Raw genomic sequence first — 26856 nt, 5'->3', positions numbered from 1 at the left:
GTAAATTAAATGCATGGACACACAGGACTGTGTATACGTATACATATATTGTACACCTGCTGCACATAATCCTTTTTGGGGGGAAATGAAATTATGTGATCAAGGCCTTGTGACCAACCAAGCAGAGCCAGCAACTGACCCCAAAGACAAAGGTCTTTAATAGCAGTTTACTAGTCTAGCATTTCCCCCCTATATCGCTGTTGGACAGTTAGAAGACAAATTACCAACATTGGTTCCTCAGAACTAAAGATATCACCTGTTACATTCCACAAGCCAGTGACATCACTGGAGGCAATTCATTGCATATGCAGTGGTACTCTCTGAAACCTGTAAACACACCCAAAATTTTAATTATACGGCCCAAACTATTTATTTCTTTTACTTTACATTCCTTAAATACAATACAATACAATACAATACAATACAATAATTTACTTCATTTCAATATGTCACTAAACATAATGGCTTTCTCCTCAGGTCAGTAGAAAAATATAGTGCAAAGTAAGAAAGGGAAGTATACCAAATATGATATATAGTAAAAAGATATACACATATATACACACACAACAAAAGAAAAAACTTGTGAAAATATTATAGGTAAAAGCTTTAACACAGTAATTGTGCAAAGTATGGCATGTATTTAATATGCTAAATAAATGTAATTGACTTGGTAATTCTCAAACCAAACATGCCTCACTAAATAGTCCATATCTGGAGCTTTAATTAGTTAAACAATAGATAAGTTGAACTGTATTGGAATTTTGAATTGGAATTTTCAGAAACACTTTTATTTTGAAACACCGCACCGGAAAAGCCATTTAACCTTCCATCTCGCTTGACTCCGGTCGCGCTCCTCCACCGTGCGCCCACACCCAACCTGCACTGTAGTGCCCGTACGGTGAGGCGGCGCAGCCCCTGCAGTGTATGCGGGACATTGTCTTCCTCAGTGCGGCTGTGTGTGGCGATCTGCGCGTCCTCAGCAGCCAGGGACAACCGGGCTCTGTGCAGCACCCTCCCACCCCCACCACCACCGCCACCCTTCGTTAACATTTCCCTGCATTCATTCTGTTTGCTGACAACACTGAGGCTCGTGCTCTCTCTGCGGCTGCTCGCATCATCCATGTATTGTCAATGTGGATAGTGGGCTTGTTTACCGTGCATCATCTGACTGGAGAGGACGTCCGAGTGGTACCATGAGCAGCACGGGTAAGACCCATTTCATTGTAGACTGTACTGGTTTTTCCCCCCTCTTGAACTGGGTCAATTCTTGTTTAATAGGCCAAGGAGCAAAATCAGAATAACATACGTTTCATCTTCCTGTGGAGGTGTGTGTTGATCAGCACTGAGTCTTTGTTTTGTTCTGGTCCTATTTTTCACACTGCTTTTGCAAAAAGATAGAATTACCCTGTGAAAAATGATGTGTTTAATGTGTATTTACAAATTGTAAGACTACTGTCCTGTCACCCTGTGTCTGTTAATGCAGGCTGCAGCATCAGGGTACACTCTCATCACAATATGTGATGCTGTCTGATGTTAAGACACAGTTTCAGATTTGTCCCTGTATAAATGAATGTCGTGCAGGCTAATAAGAAAGGATGTAGACATGCCCACAGTGGGGTTTGGTGGCCCCTGTTCATCATGTTGCTCTGCAGTCTCTCCTGTTTTTAAAGGGGCACGGCTGCTGTCTTAAGCAGGGCCTGACTCCTGCCGGGCTGCTGTCACACCTGGCTTTGTCCCCCTCGAGGAGGATTCAACAAACATGACAGGAGGCTGGTGTTAATTTGAAATTTGAACTGTCCTGCAGCAACAGCGCTTCACTGTTTGTTTTTACATAATGCAAATAAACACATGTACTGCTCGAGCCAACGCAAGTTCCACCCTTAAGAGCGTCCACACGTGAACTTGTGATCGTACAAGTGCTGCTTACCAAGTTGACAGAAATTCAGGTTTATAATAAGGAAATTCCATTGCCTCAAATAAGGCTGGGCGATATATCGGTAGTATATCGTTATCCTGATGTGAGACTATAAATCATCTTTGATTTTGGATACCGTTACCGGCAGAAGTATTGTCATTTCCAGGTTTTGAAGGCTGCTTTACAGGAAGGTGAGGTCATTTTTTTGGACCTACCGGACTGTTGTACTAACTTTTGCCTTCACCCAATAAGTCATTATATCCATAAATACCTATGACCAACCCCTACAATATTTATATTGATGTATTCCATCAAAAATAATGTGACATTTGATTTTATGGCTCAGTCCTAGCATACAAGTGCTTCTGAAGAGACATTAAAATATCTATATCTATGTATATATATATATTGTTTATCACCATATAGAACCAATCGCAATGTTTGTTTACAAAACCTTGCAGATAGAACCCCTGCCTCACGTACTAGCTGACATACAATATACATTTTCTATTTTGTGGTGTTATTTGAAAATTTAAATATCTCATTGATCTGAAATACATGTTTGATGCTTGATTGTTGATTGGTAACAACACTTTCACTAACGTTAGGTCGGAAACCCAATTTACCTCTTGGGTCACAGACAAAGATAAAAAAGAGTTTTTAAATTTACCCAAAACAGTTTGTCAAAGGTTTCAAAGCCGTCAGCAAAGCAGTGCAGTTCATGAAATAAGCACGGTAGAAACGTCAGATAGGTCGGACCACCCTGTTTCAACTATATATCTTTGAACGTGAGAGTTACTGATAACAAGTTTGCCAATATTGCATGGTTTTGCAATGCGAATCAACCTCCAGTCGTCTAGCGCAAGTGACAAATGTCATTAGCCTGGAAATTACAATATTATTTTAAGGTCATATTTCCAATTCCTACCATTAGAGAATAGAATTGTGCGATAGATGGATAAACATTAACTTTTAAATCTGAGTGAGCACCTTACAGTTGCTTAGGCTGTATGCTAACTAGCGTAATTGTGTTTCCCACTTTGTGAAAACAAGCAGACAGATTAAACATTAGCTATGTATTCAGTTTCTTTATATCTGGTTGCAATTGTTTGCTAGCTGGCACAGATGCATGATATGAAAACATTTTAGCCAATTTAGCATTATTATCTAGCGTGACCACAAGGATGTTGTATCAGTGGGAGTAACTACCTTGAACTAGTATGTGAATGAGGCTTTTCAGTTCTTACTGTGGTCCCGACGCTATTTGATAGCAGCGTAATGGTAGAGGAAATCTCCTCTCTAAATTAGAAGTTGAGAAATTCTAGCCCTCGAATCTACCCCTAAGAGCAGAAAAGCATAGATGGCCCTTGGTCTTAATGAGAAGGCCCATCGATGCTCTGCAGCACTGCCCGAGCTGTTAATGAGAGTGCTGCAGTTCGTCGAGGAGTCCAGACGGGAGAAATTAATTAGCACACTGCTGTAAACTGCAAGCAAAAGAGGCAAACATCGTTTGTCTGGGACTTTGTGTCTCTCTACTTGGTGATGCCTACTAAAAGTTTGACCTTTTAACTTTCGAAAATGTTCGCTGGATGTACAAGAGGACATGAGCAGAAAATTCTTCTTTGTGATTGACAGCTAGCCTCAGCATGTAGGAAAACATTGTCTCTAAAAACAGTACCAGGTGTGTACAGAGAGAGATTCAATGGGATTTCGATATAGCTTTCTGGCTAGAACTCGATTTTGAAGATGTGGGCATCAGCCCAAATAGAGGGATTCTCTGAATGACCTCTTATGTAGAGTGTGTCACCTCAAGGGCAGTAGTACTTCAATTGGATGTTCATTCCACGTGGTCCACGCCCTGTGCACAAAAGTAAACAGTTTGCTTTGGTGATTGGTCATTTTGTTATGTCAAGGATTTGTGTTCTCAAGTTGTTACTTTGTAGTGGTTTCAGTTTGAAGGGGGGCATGGGAAAGAACTTCCCATACTTTAGATTCCTTACTGTGACTTTCCTCTGTCTGTTTTTCCTGATCTAGCCCGATCCTATCAACACAATATCATTTTTTCCAGACATTCTTCCAATAACCTTCATTACCCTGTGACCTCAGCCCCCCGTTAGGATAGTGTTTTAGTAGATCTGCTTCTTTCTTTGAGAAGGACAAATATAAGATCTGTATTTACAGGTGTCTTTGTGTGATTGTTTGGTGCCACCATTGTTTACCTAATCAAACCGCAGGAGTGGTGCGCTCCGGTTTGAATAAACCCCTCGGAAAAGGCTTGGCATGAACACACCCAGAGAGACAGTAGTATAATCATGTTACAGGCCAGTTTGCCTTCTTTCAATTCTAGTAATTCTGTAATTATCCCTATCTGAGACTTATTCAACATCAAAAAGTTATTGAGTTACACTAGATGAGATAGGTAACTGGGTTTGTGTTCAGTTCCCAGGGTTAGGGTTAGCCTTCTCCACACTTTTTTTTTTAATTCTTAGAAAAGTCTTGCTGAACCTGCTATTGCTTTGGCTTGTTTGTATTTCTTAAAACCAATCACAATGTTAGAACTATATGAAATGCATTTACAGTACTTTTGAATGCCGCCATTGTCCAGAGTACAGATTGATGGCTTCATCCATATCCATATTCTTATCTTACTCTGGGCATTAATGAGCCTTTATACCTGCATTCTACTTCCTGTGGGAACCCCCTTCATCACAGGCATTAATTCTTAGGGACTTATAGGCATGGGTGATCGTGGAATAGCCTGATAACTCAGATTACTGCCACAGGTCACATAAGGAAACATTTGATCAATGCTGTTTCTCAGGCTGTTATCTGCCTGCTTGTGTACAGCTGAACCCAACCGTGTGGACCTGCAGCCTATTTGGCGATATCCTCACGACTGGTTCGAAAGCCAGACACCTCAGACATGCTGGGAAAACACTTGAGATTGCTGTACTGTGAAGATTGTGAGTTTTTTTTGTTATATATTGTTGAATTTGCACCAAACTTTACCGATTCATGGGGACCCGACCTGAACTTCCAGCATCATTTAATGGCAACAGGAAATAACTCGCTTCTTCCTACAACTACTTTAACTATGTGCTCCTCCTAGCAGATTGAACAAATTCACCTCACAGTTGATCAGACCATCCTCAAGGCCTTAATGATAATATATGGTGTCCGAGCTCTCACTGGACGCTGATGTAGTAGCAAGGAATCATTCGCCAGTAACCAAGAAGTTGTTAGAAGTTCTGCGTAAATGTTCCAACTTTTGAAAAATTTTACATTTGAACGAAGTCCCACCCAAAGCACTTCTACATGTCAATTAGGAGATATAGTCACTGCGCCACCTGCTGGAAAGTAAGCTTTGTCTGTCAATCAATATTTTCAACTACAGGAAAGTCATGGTGTGGTCTAAGCTTGACATCTCTAAATATAATGTGTAATTTTCCCCTGTAACACATAGCGGAGAAAGTTAAATTGGTGATATGTAGCAAGGATGAACGTGGCATTGGGCCGTGCAGCAGCCCTGATGCATGCAGAGTTATGAGGGCTTTATATTTCTTGATTTTTACATTTGAAGATAATTGAACCCAAACCAAAACCCAAAGCTCGGCCTTTTGAAGTCACTGTAGAACATCTCAAAATCCTTGACTAAGAGAATAACTGGCATCGGTATGAATCAGGAACTTTTGGCTAAGTACTAGCCAGTGAGCAATTAAATCCACCCATAAACACGCACATATATGATTATCTTTTGGTAGTTGGTGACACTGTTGGAGAAAGGCTGCCTCCCTGATCTGCCTCAAAATAACACGTGTCAAAAGTCATGTGTAGCGGCAGTGCGTGCAGGAGTTTTGCGCTGAAAGGAATGTGCCTTTAGGGTGTGTGTGTGTGTGTGTGCCTCGCTGTGTGTTTCCTTTCAGGAATTATATATTTGTTTACATATGAGCAGTTTGACTAAGCGTTTGTAAAGGAGAAGATAGAGTCAAAGAGAAAGAACAAATACCGGTGTGTGTTTGCATGAATTTTGAATATCTGGAGTTAGTTAAGAATGTGTGTGTCTGTGTGTGTGTGTGTGTGTGTGTGTGTGTGTGTGTGTGTGCGCTGTATCAAGTCCATGCCTATATTAGGATTATATCATAATGCTCCATCTGGTATAGGATACATGGGTTGGCAGTTTGATGCTGTTAATCTCCATATAGAATTTGTGGATACCACGAATAATATGATAAAAAATTATATATTTATAGAATAGAATAGAATAGAATAGAATTGAATAATGTCAGCAGATGTATTTAGATTGGTTTCCCATTAACCTCCCTTTCACTTTGCAACTTGAGTGAAGCCAATGTACAGAGAACAGAAATACATACATAAGAATAACATAAAGTTATGTTATCCGATCAGTTAGAAGTTAAGCTGTCAATACAGTAAACGCGCTTTATCTGTCAAAGGTATCAGGAATTTACTTCCCCCTGTTCCATTTAATTTGTCCCAGTGACAGAAGGCTAAAATTAGTTTTGTGTCGAGTGCTGGCACACATTAAGAAGAAGAAAACTCTGAAGACAACCTTTGTGATGTCTGTAGAAAATACCCTCTTGTAGGTAGGCAATTAGAAAGATTACATTAATTGGAATGGTCAGTTCATACAACCTTGCTTGACCTGATTTTGCCAACATCTACTGTGCAACATCTGTGCACTAATAAGCATTTTTAACAACCCATGTAAAGCGCTCCTGGCGATCCAAGGGTTGAAATAAAACCTTTAATTATAAGCATTCAGCATATTAAGAATTAAAAATGTTCATAGGCAGACATTCACAGCAAACATTTTGACACGTAGGAACTTGTTACAGGTGTTACTTATAACATTAATGAGGACTATTTTGTATAATTATCCCACTGTGCCATGTGGGATAAATTTGTAACTGTGCTGTACACGTTCAAATGCCTTCTGTGGGGAAAAAAACTACTGTTAAGACTGAGTAAATTGTTTATTTTTATTTTTGAATATTGCTTAGTCATCCTTTGACTGCAGAGAGGTGGTCCAGCACTGCTGAATGGAATGACTGATGGGCAAATCCAGGCAGCAGTCGGGCTGACAGCACAGCTCTTCTTACTGGGATAAATACTGGCTGACCTCACTGGTGCTCAGCCTCAACACAGGGGCTACACGCACACAGGCAAACACACGCAGGCACACACACACAGACACACACACACACACACACACACACACACACACACACACACACACACAGTAGCAATTAAGTCTACAATGTGGTGTAGGCTTGTGACATTTCCCTGCAGCCCGCTGTTTTAGATGGGCCTTTTGATGATGGCAGGAATGGCATGTTGTTTGTCCTCCAGGGTTGGGCGATTGTCTGCCCAATTCGCAGATGACGACATCGGCAGTGAAACATCGCGACGGACGAATAACGAACTTGAGGCAGTGTGTCCCCACAGTGCAGTGTTGATTTTGGCAGCTATTTTAGATTTAGTCACAGTCTTAGTCTTTAAATGAAAATGCTTATTAGTTTTTGTCACATTTAAGTCGACGACAACTCAACACATCTGAGTCCGGTTTTAGTCAGAGTCATTTCCCCTAACCCTAACCCTATGTTAGTCAACTTTCAGAATACATTACGTTCTTTTTGTTACTTTTTTAATGAATATAGTTGTATATATCTTTGTAAATTTCAAAAACATATCTACAAATTTCGCAAACATCAATTTATATTTGCATTTGCATTTGCAAAAATGGTTCGTTACACATGTTTGTGGTTTTCACAGTAAAAAATCCAACTTTTTCCTACTGGGATGCTGTGTTTTGTGTGTGATTTTGGGTCCAATGTGTTGTTAAAGTGTGTCAAAATAGAAAAAAAAGATAACTGTACAGTCACACGTGAGGTTGTGCTGAAAAAAAAATGACACCAAACAAGGCAAGGTAAACAGTTTTTAATATTGAAATATAAAGGTAAAATCAAAAGTAGTCGAAAACGGCCAATTATACCCTGGACCCAAGAGAGTTAAGAGTAAAGTTTAACGATTTAACGAACAATTGCTTTATTTATTTATGATAGGACAGGAGGCTCACACACAGATCTGTGGTCAGGATTGGGAATAGGGATACATTACATTTTAACAGACAAGCTAGATGCACTGGTCGGGGAAGATATCATGAATTTTAAATGTCTGACAGCCCATCGCTAACATTTTAGTCCTGTCCTTTCTCGTCATGAAAACAAAACATACATTTCGTCATTGTTTTTATTATGAAAGATCTCTTATTACCACTGACATACATCCCTTTGCTCAGCCTAAGGCATTTCACCAAAACGTTGTGTATTTCTTTTATTTATCAGGGACCCTTGATATGTGTATTGCAAGTGAATTACAATGCAAAAATGCAACAGGATTGTAAAATAGAAATGTGCTCCCTTTTGCTTTCCTATAGCATATGGCTTTCACATCTATCAAGTCATACTTTATTTATTCCTTCCTGCATACCTCCATCACACAGCCTGGAGCCTCCTGTTAATTGAGTCTTCTTTGTTGAACTTGCTGAGTGTTTGACATTTAGGTGTGACAGCAGCCATTGAGGTCAACCGTGCATTTTCAGCGGGTGCTCCACAATAAAGCACACAGAGTTATTTCACAGGCTGCGTTCAAGGAGCCATAGCATGTTGATTAGATAAGTGCAGCCACGTAGTTGAATTAGCTGACATTGTAAGGGAACTGTTCATGTGATTCTTTATAGGATGGATGTAAAACAGGCAAAATAAAAGTCTCTGGTGACTAAAAATTACATTAATGTAATGTAATTGAAGGGGGAGGGAGGGGGGTTCAGTGTTAGTGTCTCATGGGTCTCAGTCTGTGGATCAGGGGTCCGGTACTCCAGGTACGGTACACCTGACTCTTAAAGCCAATGGGGGCTAGCACCCTGATTGGTTTAACTTATGAAGTTAAACTAGCAAAATTGACTTGGACACACCCTGACTGCATTTGTGCAATGCACTAGACCATGTGTTATAAATCGCCTCAGTGACCCTGAACAGTTTCTTCCCATCTGCAACCAGTCTCATTAACAAGGCCTGTGACCCAACTGACACTGGTCCCCCACCCTTCCCCTTCAATTACATTGCATTAATGTAATTTTTAGTCACCAGACACTTTTATTTTGCGCTTTGCAATATCCATCTCTGCCGTGACCTTGCACAATCCAGGTCAAACTTTTTGCGCTACTGCATAAATCTGGACAGTCTTACACAAATATATTTACCATCCCTCAGCTGCATTGTTTCATTCTTTTGTCAAACAATATGATCTAAATAAAACTTTTGGAGGTATACATTGATGCTAAATTCTGTGAACAGCTCATTCTGTTGGAGTAACAAACACATGCCTGTGTAAGCAGGCACACTAAACATCCATTGTCACCCACATTTGGTAAAGTTGGCACAAAACGCTTTCCAGCAGGTTGGAATGTTTCATTTCAGTTACGGTATTGTCTCCACAAAAAGCCTTCAATGGTTTTAATTACAAATGGAAGACAGAAGAAGAAGCCAGCAATAAATACAAACGCTGGAGTGTAAAAACTAAATGTCAGGACGATAGTGGACACTAAAATACCATTCTTTTTTAGACTTCATTCTGTTTGGTGTATAAAAAAAATGTTACTATTATTACTGCAGCAATCAAGAACATGAATATAGAACACAAATAAAACAATAAAACAGAGTTATACAGTTTGTGCAAAGCTCTTCAGTGTGGGATGAGCAAAAGTTCACTGTATAGAGAATATGTGTCATGGGATGATGGTCAAAGATGTCAACTAATGTAATGTTTAGAGACGGATATCCACTGGGGGGGACCTTGTTGATGAGACCAGCTGTAGATGAGAATATAGGGCAGGGTTGTAAATCCATCACTTTGGGTGGTAGGACTGGAATTCTGGTACTGAAAGGACAAAGTTGTGGCAGAGCAACTAGTTCAGACACATCATTTTTTATTAGAACACAGTCCTATTGTGTTTATTTCACAGTGTGAACAGTGATACGATCAGGCAAAGATACACACAGTGTGAACACTGCAGTGTTTGTCATGTTCTATGTAAAGCCTTCTGTATAAAAATTGTTCATCACACAACCACTTGGTTTTCAAAGGACACACAGTTTACAGTGTGCAAAAAAGTGAGATCTTCAGCTACTTCAGCTATCTCTGAAATACAATACACAGACATCTTTGACACAAGGCCAGAACTGTTATGTCGATAGGGTTAGTTCATTTTTTCGGAATGTTTTCAATTAGAATTATGTCTAGATCTTACAAATTGCTTGTTGAAGTACAGTGGTGCCATTATCATGTTAGCATGCTAACGTTTGCTGATTCGCACTAAACACATAGTACAGCTGAGGTTGATGAGTTGAGTTTTTGAGGTATTTGGACATATACCAAAGTCACCAAAGTCACCAAAGTCGTGGACACATCATCAGGAAACATGAATATTTGTACAATCCATCTATTAGATGTTGAGATATTTCAGAGCAAAGGAAATTTTGATCTGACTGTGGAGCTAGAGAAAAATCATTGCATCGCCAATATCAATGGGAGTCATGCTCTGGGAACCATGGCCGTCTTGATTTCATTTTGCACCAAGGAGGTAGAATGACCAACTGAAAGGCTGATGCCATCCCTAGATGAATGCCTTTCTTTTAAAAGATGTTCTCTAATTTGGAGGTTTTTATGAACCGCCTGTCTAAGATATTGCTCCCAAATCTCCTGCAGGTGTTTAGATGAGTTAAGATCTGTTGACTATAAGGGCCACAACATTTGATTAACTTTTGAGTTTCTAATGATTTGTCAAAATACTGTTCCGGTGGAGCGAGTATGACCGCTGCAATTAAAAAAAAAAAAGATCCAGAAATCTTGAAAAACTCTGATTCAGTTCACTGAGTTCCTTATTTGATATTATTATAAATAACTAAAAATGTCGCTTTACCAATAGATCAAATGAAATCTAATCTCACTGCATGCAGCGCTCTATGAACTTGGCTGACAACGTTCTGGGGACTCAAAGTTAGTGTTTGATCAAACAGATACTGCTGCTCCCAACAGTCTTTCTTCATATATATGTGGAAGTCTGCAGCTTCAGCTTTGTTCATTTCCAGTATACCATTTAAATATCCATTTCCACCCCTGCTAAGTTGTTTATCCAGGTCCGGGTGATGTCCTTTACTCTGGTCACATGCTCTTGTTATTCTTGTGCAATCCTTGGAAAATGTCCCCATGCAAAATTGGATACTTAATGCTGGTGGATCCTATGGCAGATCCATAAGTGGACCACCTCAGGTGACTCCTTTCAATCCAAATGAGTGAGGGGGTAGCTGTTCTCCCTGCCCTGTTGACTGAGCCCAGACACCCTTTGATGGATTTCATTTTTGTCTTGGTATCCATGATCTGAATCTGTCATCCACTACTAAGTTCTCAGCTGGTCAACTGCGATCATCACTCCATGATCCAGTTCAGTCTTTATCAAGGCAGCCCGTATTGGTTGTATATGTACACCATTTCAAAATGTCAATATCACACGTCATTTAACCCTGACTCGACCTTGAGGCACCTGAAATTCTTTAAGTTGAACTCTGTGAACTGCTGCCAATTTACAAACTGGAAAAACCTCTTGGCCACTCTGGAAATGCAAACATTGTGATGGATTGTAGCTCATCTCAGGAGAACTTTAAACTTGCTGGGGCTTGAAGTGTTATGTTCCTCACAATATGAATGCTTGTGTGCTTTCACTGGATATAGTTGATGGTGTGCATCCGTGGTTTCTAATGTAGATTCAAGATACTAGATACAGTATGTCATTTAGGAATCACTGTACATTGTTAATTTGTTTTTTGTCAACAAGTTAAAGGGTCGGAAAGCTTGAAAAGGTTAGGATCTCAGGGCTCATGCACCTATGCAAGAGCAAGGCACTCCTGTTAAAGCTGACATGCAATTTTTTTGAAGCTGACCATAGCTAGATCCTGAGCAACACTGGATTGGTCAGTATCAATACCAGCCCATATACATTTTTACATATCATATTGTACTTAGTTCGCGCTGAAGTCTTTGTTCCTGATTCACTGTAATGGGAGATGTAAATCAGCACTAATCCTTTGTCTCAAATTAAAGTTTGATCAATAGTAAACCTGTCTCGCAGTACTGGTCTTTGAGGAACCACAGAGCTCCTTAACAGAGAAAGCTCTTATAGCCTAGTAGCTGTGTCCTACCAAGAGGAATCCCTGCTCCAGCACATGCAGTAGATGTCGTGTGTGTGCAACTGCATAAAATTAAAGTGTGGACCTATCTCAAAGGTCTCTGTCAAGGCAAAGAAAACCAAGATAAAAGAAAAACATACAACATTGTAGTCAGAACCAAAACTTGAACACATCATTTGTGGTGATTGTATTGTGTTAGGTATATAGTTTACATATACTAATGATCTCAAAATGTGTTTCACATTAGCTGTCTCTCTCTAATTAGAAACTTGCTGTATTGTTGTCTTACAGGGATTGCAGTTTATGATGTTGTGTCCCTGTAATAACTCAGCAACAATTACGATGTGACGGACATGTGTCCACAGGAGCTATTTTTGGGGACCCTATAAGAGGAAACAGGACATTTCGTCCTTTGTGTTTTTGAGCGCTAACGCTGCACTTAGAACCTGGATCAGATTACTGCTATGTGGGGAGAAGGAGAGAGACCCAAAGATCAATGGGCTACAGTGAATTATTCATCAATTCACTTTCTTCTCAGTGTGTGTGTCAAGTGTGTGTGTGTGTGTGTGTGTGTGTGTGTGTGTGTGTGTTTGTGTGTTCTACTGTGATTGATCGCTCCAGGAGACTGGATCGTTGTCTGTGGCTGTCTGATTATTCACACAGTGCTGTGTACTGATTCAAGCTATAGTATATCTGTTATAACAACCTCCTTCCTCTTACCTCCTCTCCATCTTTTGTTTCTACAAGAGCGTTAGAGGAAGGCAACAACCTCATCCCTTCCTCTCGTCATATACAGGCTAGCTCACCTGTCTTTACAATATCCCTCCTCTTTTCCTGTGCTTTATATCTCCTTATATCCCCTATTACCTTTCCTTCCTTTCATTTCCTTCTTTCTACTTCCTTTCATTTCCTTTCTGTGCATATTATGTATATAAGAGTCTAGTTTCTATTTATTTTTATTATATTGTTGATTTTTTTTACTATTATTATTGTTTATTGTAATATTACTGTCCTTTGGCTTTTTCTTTCCTTTCCTTCTTTCTTGTCTCCTTTTATCTTTCTTTATATCTCCCACTACCTCCTCTCCTTTCTTGTCCCCTCCTTCTGCCTCCTGTTACCTTTCTTTTCCTCTCCATCTTCCTTGTCTTCTCTCCTGCTATCCTATTCCTTTCCTTTCCTTTCCTTTTTTCTTTCCTTCCTCCTCTCATTCTATCTCATAACATTTTCTTTTTCCTTTCCAGTCCTTCCCTTTTGTTTCCTTTCCTTTCCTTGCATGTCTCCACTCCTTCTATCTCATAACCTTTCCTTTCCTTTCATTTTCTTTCCAACTTTCATGCATCCTCTCCTTCTACCTCATAACCTTTCCTTTCCTTTCCTTTCCTTTCCTGTCCTTTCCTGTCCTTTCCTTTCCTGTCCTGTCCTGTCCTTCGTACTTTCATGCATCCTCTCCTTCTAACTCATAACCTTTCCTTTCCCTTCCTTTCCTTTCTGTATGTCTCCTCTCCTTCTATCTCCTATTAACTTTCCTTTCCTATCTTGTCCCTTTTCCTTCTCTCCTATTTCTTTTCCCTTTCTTGATTTCCTGGATATTCCACAGTCCCCTGGTGAATTAACCAATTAACCAGATTAACATGCCCTAATCACATTGCATGTTGTGGTCTTAATAAGGAGTTTTAAAGTAGGAGCCTAAAAGTAGGTCACCCAAGTATTTTTTGTGTGTGTTAATTCTCTGCCCAAGACTGGAGGGAAAATGTTGTGAAGACAGAGATTTGCTTCATGTTGTGCTTCCCTGGTGATCAAGTAATCCTCAACATCAGCTTTTCGTATAGATAAGTGCTTCTCAGTCTGAAGCTCCACCGCCAGTGTGTGTCTGTTCTCATGACGACCACACGAACATGCAAAGATGCCGCTGTGGGATCAGAATTTGGTTGAAATTTAAGAGTTGAAATGAACATGGGTTTTGTGAGAGTGTTATTCTTTTTCTTTTGTGTATATTTTGTTGTAGACGCTTCACTATAATACTTTGCATGCTTAATTATATGCTACAACGGCAGGGTGTTCCCCCACTTTAAAGGTGAATGTAATCACAATCATGTCACACAATCAGCATGCGTGCACACACACACACACACATTCATATTCATACATACACACACAGAATGCCATGCCAAGGCCATATTTTCAACCAGATCAGGGCAAAAAATTAAAGAGAGAGAAAAGGGAAAATGGATGGAGGCCTTGTATACCCTCCTCCTTTCTCCAATGAGAGGCATGAGCTGTCAGTGTGTGTGTGGGATCTCTCTCTGGCATGATTCCTATTATGTTAGGCATATAATTGTGAGGGTGTTCCCTAACGTTTACATGTGTAAAAGCACACATACACACATTCTGATACCACAAAACACCAGTTTGTAGCCACTGCATTTTTGCAATGTGTGTTATCTACTGCAGTGTATATTTCATTTCGGGATGGAGGTGCATTTGCAGGAGCAGAACTAAATAATGCTGATGTATGGTTGCACCCACTTCATCTCTGTCTCACTTGAACACCCACATCTATCACACACCCACGCAGGGAGGAGTGAGCCACCCAGGGCACAGTGATTGTAATCTTGGAAATGGAGAAAGCAAATGTCCTGAGCTCAACTTCATGATCTCCATTTGGTTTTGCTCCATCTCTTCCATCCATTCATAACAGATCTGGAGCTCGGATGCGCAGATTGCAACTCTGAGGGAGTTTAAGCAAAGAAATCGCATTTTAAAGCAAATAATTTCAACTGGTTATTTAGTTTTCTACTTAGTGAGAAAAAAATTAATAGACTATTCCATTTGAGCCCATATGGACCAACTTCTGGAACAGCTCTACAGCACCACAGGAACCTGAAACTCTCCACTGGAATCCTTTAAGAATAACTTTAGACCAGACTGAGAAGCAGTGTGTTATGCTCTCTTGTAGAGGAGTATTACTACATAAGTGAAAAAGTTATATAAAGCCCAATGTTTCCCACAGAATCAGACTTTAATTGTGGCAGTGGCTGTCCAGCTGGGATGCCGTAGAACATGCGCACTCAAATCTTATTGGACCGAATGTATAGTATATATAACAGAGAGTATATAGAGTATATAACATCATGCTATCTACTGACAGATGTGTTGTCTTGAGTGAGAGGCAACGGGACGCGCAGCTCCAAAAATAGAAAATAAAATATGTTGCAGCCAATGTTGATATTGTGGTGGGCTGTCACAAATAAATGAATGTGTGGGAAACACTGTAAAGCCTTTTAGTGCCTCCAGAAGGAGTTGTATGAAGTCAGATAAATGTCCTCAAGTGATGTCACTTAAGTCAATGTCAGTTCCCACTCCTAAGTTCAAAGCCTGACACCCGTCCCCGAAGCATGGACATAACACACGTGTCCAACCGAACTGTTAGGCAGACTTCAAAAAATGTTTTGATATTGTATCGATACCATGATTTCAACAACGGTTCCTGAACAAGACTATTTTTATATCAATTTAATAGAACATTACTATACATCCGGCAGTGCTTGATAGGGGGCGAGGCAATTCGGTTGGTGCCATAAAAGTAGTGACGTTTGATGCCCTGCCCTAGAGATAAGGGATAGTATCTCTGGTTCTACTGTTCATATTGAGGCCTGCAATGTTTTAGGAGATTAACAAGTAAGGACAGCACTCTCATCTTTCCTTTTTCTGAAAAATTTAAATGTGTTCCAAGGACTTATTGCCAATCTTGTCAACATTCTTTCCCCACCCTTTTAGCTGTAATCTCTTCTCTAGAAACACATTAACACAGTTTAGTTCTAATTATTACAAATGCCTTAAGTGACTGTGTCCTCTCCACTCGTCTATAGACGGCTCATTCTTTCAAGGCACTATGTTCAACCAGCAAATGTCTAGGGATTATGGGAAATGTTGTCCATCAAAGATTGCGAATAACATAAATAATGTTGTTATAGTATCTGTCTTATCCATCCCTTTGACATCTATTTGATCATTTATTTCGATTAAAAACGTTGGAATGTGAACAGTAAAGATGAATGACTGTTGTGAGAATTAAAAAAGCACAATGTGTCACAGTTGACATGATAGACTGCGTTGTAATTTATAGGCTGTGGTTTGTTCCTCTTGTGAGCGGCTGAGTCACAAGTGAGTCACTGATTGGACCAGAGAGCAGGCCACAGTTTGAAGTAGGGTCCCTGTATGATAAAAAAAAAAAAAAAAACAGTCAACCTGTATTGCAGCTTGTTACCATAATGTGAATATGACCCATATTTCTTGCTGTACATTAGAGGTACAGCAGTGAAAGGGAAAGATTTAGGTTAAGAGCCATTTTGGATATCTAAAACTAAGCTACTTTTTTACTCCATGTTTTGCATTAGCACACAGCCTCCCACCTATAACCTAATATCTGCCTTTTAACTCAGCTTTATGACCGGCAGTTGGACTTTGGATTGGGGTCGGTGGTGCACTGCAGAGGCACATACACACATGTACGCTCCAACACATTAACACAGATAGAGAGAGACACCCATATCACAGCCTCAGTGGGCTTTTGGGGCATTCCATTCTCCACTCCAGCAGTATTCCCAGTAGTGATATGGTCATTCGAGCCTTTGAAGTGAAGCTCTTTATGATAGTCTGGTTCACTTTAGCGCTGCATGCATGTCATGCATTAAGCCGCTATATAATGACCCAGTGGTTTCCTATTAGACTTGGAACACTGCAGAGTGTAATTGATGAAGCCAAGGATGCCGTTGCATATGTGACACGACTCGCAATGACTGTTGGAAAAGCTGGGAGTGGTGGGTGATATAGATAAGGTCAAGGTCAGAAGGGCCTGAGGAGGTAGAAATAATTACAGCCCTGTCCCTACTCCTATATCTTCCTTTCGTACTTGTATGCGTGCCGCTAAAAAAGCAAGTATATAACATCTTAGGGTTTTAGCTGTCGGTCAAAAGGAAGTCTGATGTTGCAAGATACATAAGCATGCAGACGATCAGACAGGTTTTAAACAAACCCCCAGTTAAGCCAAACTTATGTGGAAGGCGGAAGGTGAACAGTAAAATTATAACCCAAACTGTCTATTCCAAAAAACAGCACAGTGTACTGACCCACTTACATGCCAACTTTGACTTATTGGTTACCTTCTCAGATCTAGGCTTCAATATTACACACCAGACTCTGGTTTTATGGTTCTAAGCCTAGTTTTGTAGGCACCAACAAGCTTTATCTGTCCAGCAAAAACACTATCAGGATGTTGCATGTACACAAGCTTAATTTCGTACATGTGGAACAATACATAACATGCAGGCCAATATGTAACATCTGTGCAACATTTTCTAGCTGCTGTAGAGACTCAACAGCTGAGTTCAGCCGCTTCACCGTGCTAAACATCTGCAGCTTTACCACGGTTATAACTGCTTCTCGCTGGGAGAAACTCTTAGATGAAAGACACTATCCACAAATTATATGGGGTAATAAATGCAAAATATCCAATTCATAGTGGATACTCAATCTTTTTCCACATGGCAGCAGGGTGAACACACTGTAGTTGGGGTGGGCTTTGTATCTTCGCAGCCTTTTGGTCCCTGTGCAGTCACTCACTACACAGATGATACTGATGCTCGGTTTTTGGATACCAATGATGTTCTGGGTCACCCGCTCAGAGCCTCCCCGTCCTGGGCTCTGCACATACCATGCTAGTTTGTGATGTTTCCAGTCTGGATGGTTTCTATCGCCCCTGTAAGAGGTGACAAGAAACTGACAAAGGAATTTGGCCTCCTTAAGCTTTCTCAGGAAGTCGAGCCTTGTCTATGCTTTTTATGTTGTGTGCGCACAATGGTCCTGTGTAACAACAGGTTATTATTGACACATCAGGTGCTTTGAAAGATTTACTTGCAAATAAATTGGTTTTGATCATCAGCATACCTTTTTGTCTTGCTTCTAACATGTCTGATCATCTGACCGCTCCTGTTTCCCGCCTTGTCAGATGTTGTTGTAACAATGTTAGTCATTAGTAATCAGTAATTACTTTGAGTACAATATTGTCATAAGCAAGATTCTAATGGTATGCATTATAATTGAATCAGTCTTTGTTTCTCTTCCTTCTGTTCTCATAGGTTTATACTTGTTTTACTCATGTCATTTCAAGTGGAACCTCGATTAAATACAATAGAATACACTTTTGTTTGCTTTTATCTTTTTCTGTGCTGGATGCAAATGTTGGTAGACTCAAGTCTATGTGTTTAGTGCACATATAAACAAATATTACGAACCATCAGGCTCAACTGACTGAATCAACATAGTCAATCAGTAGCTTTAAGCGGTGCAACTCCCCTCACAGGGGACTGAGAAGCACTGTTGTAATCAGTACAGTACTTTTATTTGTATTGAACTGACTGAGCTGTTTGAAACAGCCACAAACTTTAAATACCTACTCAACTGAGGACAGTCAAAAGCTGCACTAAACTTCACAGCAGTATGACTGGTGATCTGATTGCTAAGCTTAGAAAGAACTAGTATAAAAAGTCAGAAAAATCATTCAAATCAAATTCAATTAGCAATAACAATTTAAATCAATGGCAAACCTAAGAATGACCAAACAAAAACAGTGAGCAAGTACTTAACCGACTAAAGCAATTCAAATCAAATGACCAGGTTTAAATAACGTAGAGAAAACTGCGCAAAACATTTTCAATCAAATGATGAACTTTGAAAAAGTGACTTAATTAAAAAAATTGCAAGTAAACAGCGTATAACAAGTAAAATCAAATAACTTAGCTAAAAAAAAAATGACAAACCTGAAAAATGAAAGAGTAAACTGAGTAAAATAATTCAAAGCAAATCGCTAAGCTTTTGGAGTCTGAAGTGAATGAAGAATACGGGCTTCTGTGAACATCAGAACCACTGAGGTTCTGTTTCGAACAGTTGGCTCATTCACTTCTATCTTCATCACCCCCACATTGTTCGGGCGCTCTGTTGTTAGCCTCCACATGTGCACAACTCAGGAACAAAAAGCACACTGAGTTGGCTTGAGTGCAAACAACTCCAGATTGCAGACGAGTCTGAAATCATGCTGGATGTTGGTTTTCGAAACACTGCACCAAATGGAAATATGGGAGAAAGGTCAGGATGCTGCATCGAGATGATAAAGCACCCAAAGCATTCGTCTCTTTCTCTTCTTCCCTGTCCCGCTCGAGGATGTGAATAAAGCATGTGCAGGATGACAGATTGTGCAGGCAACAGAATACTGCAATTCTGCCCAAACCTCCACAAAATACCCTTTGCTGATGAAAAAGAGGCGGCTTTAGAAGAAATAGGGAAAGTGAGGGAGTCGTATTCATTCCGTGACTGTGAAGATGTTTTATGCTGAGTTTAAGCTCATGCAGATATCTGTCTCCCCTGCCTCATCCCTCCAAAGCTAAAAAAGACGGGCTGTTTCTTTTTTCTGCTTTGTTACCGTGTCAGTTTTCTGGCAAGCGACGTTGTTTTCATTTCAGTGCCATGCAAGACTAGCTCCTCTGGAGAACATTGCGGAAAGATTAATGCAAAGCTAAACCCAGATTGTCACTGATCGCAGTCGGAGGGGAAAAGCAGCCGAGTCATTGTTTTTCAGTCAATTTTTCCAAAAAAAAGACAAATGGCATATATTAATATATTAAAATGCAGCAAAAGTCTGCAAAAATGGCAGTTTTATTACGATATTTGGTATTTTGATCATTATTAATGCCATCATCAGTTGTAAATTGTGTCGTTGCTTCAGTATTTTTTGCTCGGCTGGAAGCAGCAGCGCTCTGTTTTGGTCCCACGTTTGAATTTGTGTTGGATGCCACTTGGCAACTCTGGTGCTAGATGATTTGCAATGCAGATCCTGTGTCTTTCTTTCTTTCCCTCACACACACACACACACACACACACACACACACACACAGCAGTGGTGCCTGCTGCTGAGTCACATGGAGAAGTCCACCAGGCATGCTGTTCCCCTGAAGCTTTTTACCATTTACTGAGCACTTCCTTTTGGTTTGTGTCCCGGTGATGATCCGTCACAGCTTCAGAAGAGAAAGAAAAAGGACTTGAGGAAGTATGAGAAAGGTGGTGTCAAGGATGAAATGAGGCCACGCTTGCTGCTCTGTCCCTCTGGCATGTGTCTCTGCTCGCTGACAATCAGCTCAGCTTGAATACACCTCTCTGACACATCCTGTGTGTTATTTTTGGTCATTTTTAATAACCTCCTGTAATGGCCCCTGCTGGTCTGGCCTGACAGAGATGAACCAATCGCCTGTGAGGTCGTGGCTTTGAATGTGGCTCATGCTGTCCCTGTCCTCCATCTAGCAGGGTTCAAGTGACATCTTTTATTTCTCGGCCAATTCTGAAACCTCCGAAAGCTGATATTTTGTGGTCAACAACATCAACAACAACACTAAAGCCATTCTGTCAACTCTGCAAAGCTGTATTTAGCCACAGTGGTGCTTTGAGTGAAATGCTAATGTCCCCATGCTAACATGCTCACACTGACAGTGTTACCATTCTGCCGTTGGGACGCTGTCAACCATGTCCACCGTGTGACCTCAACGTGTGAACACGCTAAGATTGTCTGATAAGTGCTGCGCAGAATACACAGCTGAGGTGGATGGAAGTGTCATATGCAACATTAAAGGTCAAAGCAAAATCAAAGTCGATCAGAGTCATCCTCATGGTGACCATGAATGTCTGCAAAAAAAAATGGCATGGTAATCTATGTCATAGTTTTTGAGACTGACCAACCGACATTGTAAATCCCTGAAGCTCGCAGCTATCACGGCTAATAAAAATAAGTGATATTACACCGTCACCGGGAGTGGTCACTTAATTCTTCATTACGAAAAATAAAACGTTCTCCATCGGGCCATCTGGTTCAGTTACATTCTGAACACTTGGCGCAAAGCCTAATGAATGTGCCTGCTTACTTCATCATTGTGGAAGTGGCCATTGTTTTACTGGGACCCAGAAGATGGAGACGGTCCAACATCGTTACCATTAACCTAAGTTGACCCTCCACCAGCTGAATGGAGAAGGATGTCATTGTTTCGACTACACTGTACATTCCCGTGTTCGGTCACGTCACGCAACCTTTCACTGTATTTGCTTTGGTTATAGAAATTGTTTGAGAGTAGCAAATTTCTCATGTAACATGCCCAACTGTTGATTAGTGAGTCAAGGCACACTATGTTATATATCATGTATAGAGACATCTAAGCCATTATGTTGCTTCAATTCAGCATTCTATACAGAAATCACTTTTAGAGCTCTATCACCATCCATCCAAGCTTAATAATTCTTCATAATACAGTATGTTTACATTTATCAGAATGTCAACTCTGTTCTTACCTCTGAGAGTTTGATTACGTATGGCGGTGAATCCCTAAGCCTGAGTGTTGTTGTCCCCTGGATATTGATTAGATACCAACTCGGATCAATAGTGAGAGTTAAAGCCAGTCTCTAATACCCACGAATGCACAGCGGCACATTGGGAAGTCACCCTGAACACAGATCAGATATCTGGATGAGCTACAGTTGAACCAAGCATTTCCCTTACACAGAAAGCCAGGTTTGATTTTCTAGACTAACATACTATGAATATGTTTTGTCAACAGGACAACTTACTGTTTACTGCATTTAAACTTGGATGAAATTGCTTGTGGATATTCCTAGCTGATGGCTGGATATTCCTGGCTTAAAGTGTAAAATTCGACTTGTAAGCAAAGTTGATAGAAAGATAGATAGTTTGCAGAAAATAGCCTATTCACACATATGCAACATAGGCGTTTATTTTGTGTACACCTGATGTATTTGGTCCCATATGCCTTGTTTTGGCCTTCACCAACTCCAGAAAAAAAATCTGACTCTACCTGCTTAATGTTCCTAGCTTTCTGCAGTGTGATGCAGGTAGCTTACAGTGGGTGTAAGCAGCTGTTGCTCCCAGGAATTAAATTGTCGTTGTTGAGCAGAGTTTGTCAGCCAGTAAAACCAAAATAATGGCCAAAGAAGGCTAAAATACGGTAATTGAGTAACTGTTTTTATGAGTGACAATCTTTAAAGCTCAAACAAATGATGCAACCTGTGAAGTGAATAAACAATGTCCTCCTGCAGTATCATACTCTCCTGTGACAACATGCTTTTCATACTTGTTTGCCACATTAGCTAGCTCACTAACCACGTAGATACTAACAATATCATGTATTCATACCGTACCTTGTCAGGTGAATAGAAAGCTAATAATAGGAGTAGGCTTATAATAGCAACTTCACATACAGTACAATAAAACAGAACAATGAAACCACAAACAGCTGAGGTGAATAATGGGTACTAGCATTCATGTGGATGCCACCTGACCACCCACTCAAACACCGTTGCAGACCAAGTACACCCCTTGATGGCAACAGCACTCCCTGATGGCCACGTCCCCCCAGCAGGACAATGCGCTCTGCCACACTGCAAAAACGATCTGCCGCAAATGTCCCGGTGCCAGAAACCACAGGAGATGCCGTGATGGGTCAGAGCCAACTCTGATCCACGATTTGGCATCCATGGTTTGGACTTGTTCGGGGATGTCTCATGAATGTTCGATCAGATTGTGATCTGGGAAGTTTGGAAGCTAGGTCAACACTTCAAGCTCTTTCTCCTGTTCTACGAGCCATTCCTGAGAAGTTTTTTCAGTGTGGCAAGGAGCGTTCACATGCCACGACCCAAAGTTTCTCCGGAAAAACATTGCATTCTAACGAGATGATCATTGTTATTCACTTCAACTCATAAATGGTTGTAATGTTATGGCTATGATCAGGATATCCTTGCAACAAATCAATCAATCAATCAATCAATCAATCAATCAATCAGTCAATCCAACAAAAGTCATCTCATGACACTTTCCAAATTTAGCAGGTCTAAACCATACTCCTTGACTGATTTTTTTACAGAGACCCAACATTTCCCCCATGAGCAAGCACTTTGTGATAGTGGCGAGAAATAACTGCCTTTTAACAGGCAGAAACCTTGAGCAGGGACCTGGCTCATTGGTGGGCAGCCATCTGCCTAGTCTGGTGTTCAGGATCAAAATTGATTTGAATGGGCTTGTGTTTTTACATGGACTCTCAAAACTGTTAAAAAATAAATGTTAAAATGTTATGACATTCCTATGTTTTCTAGGAAAAGATTATAATGAATTTAATTATGATAAAAAAAAACATTACAGTGCACATCCTGTGACATATTCTGAATACTAATGCTGTGTTAACATAAAAGTTTTCCACCAAACAAATTTTGAACATACTGAACCCTAGTTTGGTTATCACTGAGTTGAATTTGTCGCAGACTGCCGAGACTGGGACACGCCCGGTGACAGATTACCAGGAGGAGGTGTCATTCTCTTTGAGCTGCACATGCTTCTATTAATAACATATAGCTGCAATAACTCAGAGAGGTGGTAGAGAGAGAGAGCGAGAGGGAGAGAGAGAGAGGGAGAGAGAGAGGGAGAGAGAGGGAGACATAGGGAGTCATATGACCTGGAGCTCATTCCAGAGATAGTGACAGACAGAGCACTCACTCCGTGCTCCCACCTATTATTACACCAGAGCGTGCAGAGGATGTGTCGCAACACCATCAGAGGACTCTGAAGAGATTTTTGGGATATTGCCTATAATAATTAAAGGACATAATAATATATTACGTCCGTCAGAACAGCTGAGTGACAATGCCAGAGGAGAAAGGTAATAATGACCTTTAATAACCTTTATTAAACTATGTGTGTGTGTGTGTGTGTGTGTGTGTGTGTTCACCTGCCAGGGAGAAAAAAAGGTTGTAGCCAATGACTTGCTTGTGTCAACCATGACTTACCTGTTATCATTCAACTCTGTCTTGAGTAGATATTAGGTACTCGTTTGCCACAATAACAGATGCTGAGCTATACTAATCCTGTCATTCAAAACCTCTAGGTGTGTTTGTGTGGGTTCACGGTGTGTAGCATGTGTGTCTATGTGAGTAGTGCTTTACATAAAGCTAAACAGGCCTCCTATTATGTACGATCAGTCAGAATGTTCTGCTTGAATATGGTGTGTGAATGTAAATGACAACAACAAGCCTCTGGTAGCAGGCTGAATGCTAAGGCTGCAGGTTGATATTCTGCCTGCCTGCAACATCCCTGGCAACAACTGTGTTGTCTTGGTCCCCTGCCTGCATCTCTTACACTGGGATCTCAGCCATCTGGGCTGCTCACAAAGGGGTGAGGGCCAGTTACTGGAAGAAATCACTATGATAATCCTAGTCTGATTTACAGTGTGTGTTTGATATTGCATAATAAGGTCACAGTGACCATTTAATTTTCTCCTTTTTCTAACTTCTTTTTATGCCTATAGGAAATCTAATGTTTCCACAAATGTTCCCACTCTTCCTGTGGAGAGTGAAAAATAAGCTTTGAAGTACAGGATAAAGGGGCCATAGGTGTTTTTTCGTGGCCGACACGGATACCGATTATTAGTAATCCAGCAGACCGATAATTGGAACGGATATATGTTTTCAAGAGAAATTAAGAATGTTCATCTCAAAGTTGAGAATAACCAGTGATGTAGTGTAACCACTTAAATGTATTGTAGTAAATGTATGTAAAGTACACTTACGTGCAATTTTGAGGTTTTTTGATTTGATTTGTCAGTGCTGATCGGCCATAATTCTAACATAACATATTGTACTGATAATTGGAAAGATGCTGATAATTGGCCCATAATACATACATAATAGATCTACTCCTACAGGATATAGATGCATACACATACACTGGACAAGACTGTGTATACTGTCACAGAGAACAGCAACATTTATTTAAAGGGTAAAAAATGCAACATTTCTGCATTAGAATGTCTAAAAATGACAAGACATTTGTTACATACTTTGTTAAGTTGTCTGCGTTCATTATCCAAATTGTTTCCAACAACATTCAAAGCCAAATCTGTTTTGTCAAGCGAACAGTGTTTCACGGTTAGTTGCTAAACAGAATGTGAACAACTACATTACCTCAAGTCACTTTTGGATTAAGAAAATCTAAAGCTCAATCACAATTGTGACGCCGCTAAATCCAGCCTTGAAATATAATCTTCCTCAAGAGTTCATTCATTTTGTCTAGACGGTGATGGTCTCTTATTTTTAAAAATATTGGTTTTTTAAAAGTTAGGCTAGTCAACTTGTGCCATGGATGGCTATCGCTAGTTCAGGCACTGCTGTAACAACAGTAAGGCTAGGAGAGCTTGAGACAGCTGGTCAAGTTGTATCAGGACATAAGTTTACTTTTTTAAACTTTAGCAGATTTTAACAAATTTTTCATTACTGACCAAGACATCTCGTGCTTCCAATGGCTATGGCTAGTTCAGTCATTGCTGTAGCAATAGCAAGGCAGGGAAAGCTGAACAGCGAGGCAGTTTTAGATGTCAAATATAACTGCTAAAAAAGTCAACCAAAAAAACAGTTGTAAGTGTAGTTGCTGTAGTGTTGTATGCCAGCAAGTTAACTGTTGTCAAGCTTGGTCAGTTAGTAGCTACTCATCTATCTTAGGATACAAAATCCCATGTTTTGCTTTTTCTTAAAAGGCCAAGGGGGCCGACAGTTAGCCAAGGTAATATCAGGATGTAGGTTTCCATTACTGGCCGAGGTGAAGCAAACTTTACTATAACTTTTTAAACTTTTTGTCACTAGGTACCTTTACAATACATTGTCTTTTGACGGAGCATAAATGGAGCATAAATGTTCAATGCATGTGGCTACCTCAAAACTAGCTTCAAGTACTTGAGTAAATGTACTTTACACTGCTGACTCCCTACACAGTTGCTTGTTAAAAGTAGCCTGGTCCTCATAAATCCACCACAAACATTTCCTCTCCTCTCCAGCATCTTGTCCTTAACAGTCTTGTGAAAGCCGGCCCAGTGTCCGTGTCTACATGTGAGTCCATAGCTGAGTTTTGTATAGAGCTGGGAGGTGTGTTCGCTACCATCACAATGTGACAAAGCTTGTAAATTTTGGCGGCGAGGGCATTCCAGCGACACGCCCACACACACAAACACACACACACGCACGCACACACTCAGGCCACGTGCTTCCATGCACAAACACACGTACTGCATATTGACATAAATGACAGAAACCTATGCTTTGATGTAATTATTTTTTTTTTTTTATTGCATCCAAGTTTTCAGTTATGTTCTAATTCAGTTAAAAGTAAGACCAGTAGCTTGAATATAAAAATATGATTTTTTTTTTTTTTTTTTAGATACACACAAAAAAGTCAACTTGTAGACATTGAGTCAATAGGAACATGCATGCTGTTGGACACACACACAAACCACTTTAGGCTGTGTCTCAGTCCTAGCCAAGGACAGTGTATCCTGGGCGTGTGATGTAATGGCTGGCTGGTTGTCAGCAGTCACAGCGACGCCCGTCACTATTCTGGACCTGCCAGTAAACAAACCATCTGGGTGTGCGTCAGTTTACTAGGATTGCCCCTGTTGACATGTTTTAAAGATTTGAAATACATGAGTATTTTTATTCTATTTAGAACGGCCGGTTGAAATATTCATTTAAGTAGCTACGTACCGCAAGAAGTATCCGTAGGTGACCCTTAGCCCTGACTGACTTGTT

General features: G+C 40.3%; 1 protein-coding gene across 15 annotated transcripts in view; it reads left to right on the top strand.

Annotated features, from left to right (window-relative positions):
* The first annotated feature begins 850 nt into the window (after nucleotides 1-850).
* ablim2 (actin binding LIM protein family, member 2) overlaps nucleotides 851-26856 on the top strand; it is a 100713-nt gene continuing 74707 nt past the window's right edge. For 4 of the 15 annotated variants that reach the window (XM_030432093.1, XM_030432092.1, XM_030432094.1 and 1 more), the window contains exon 1: nucleotides 23644-23942. In XM_030432093.1, the coding sequence (XP_030287953.1) occupies nucleotides 23927-23942 (16 nt within the window). In that variant the 5' untranslated portion in view covers nucleotides 23644-23926. Of the gene's footprint in view, nucleotides 1207-23642; nucleotides 23943-26856 lie in introns of those variants that run through there. The other 11 variants (XM_030432100.1, XM_030432101.1, XM_030432099.1 and 8 more) reach the window with 6 other exon arrangements.

This window comes from Sparus aurata, chromosome 10, assembly GCF_900880675.1.
Source record: "Sparus aurata chromosome 10, fSpaAur1.1, whole genome shotgun sequence".
Taxonomy (NCBI): domain Eukaryota; kingdom Metazoa; phylum Chordata; class Actinopteri; order Spariformes; family Sparidae; genus Sparus; species Sparus aurata.
This window is presented reverse-complemented; position numbering and strand designations above follow the sequence as displayed.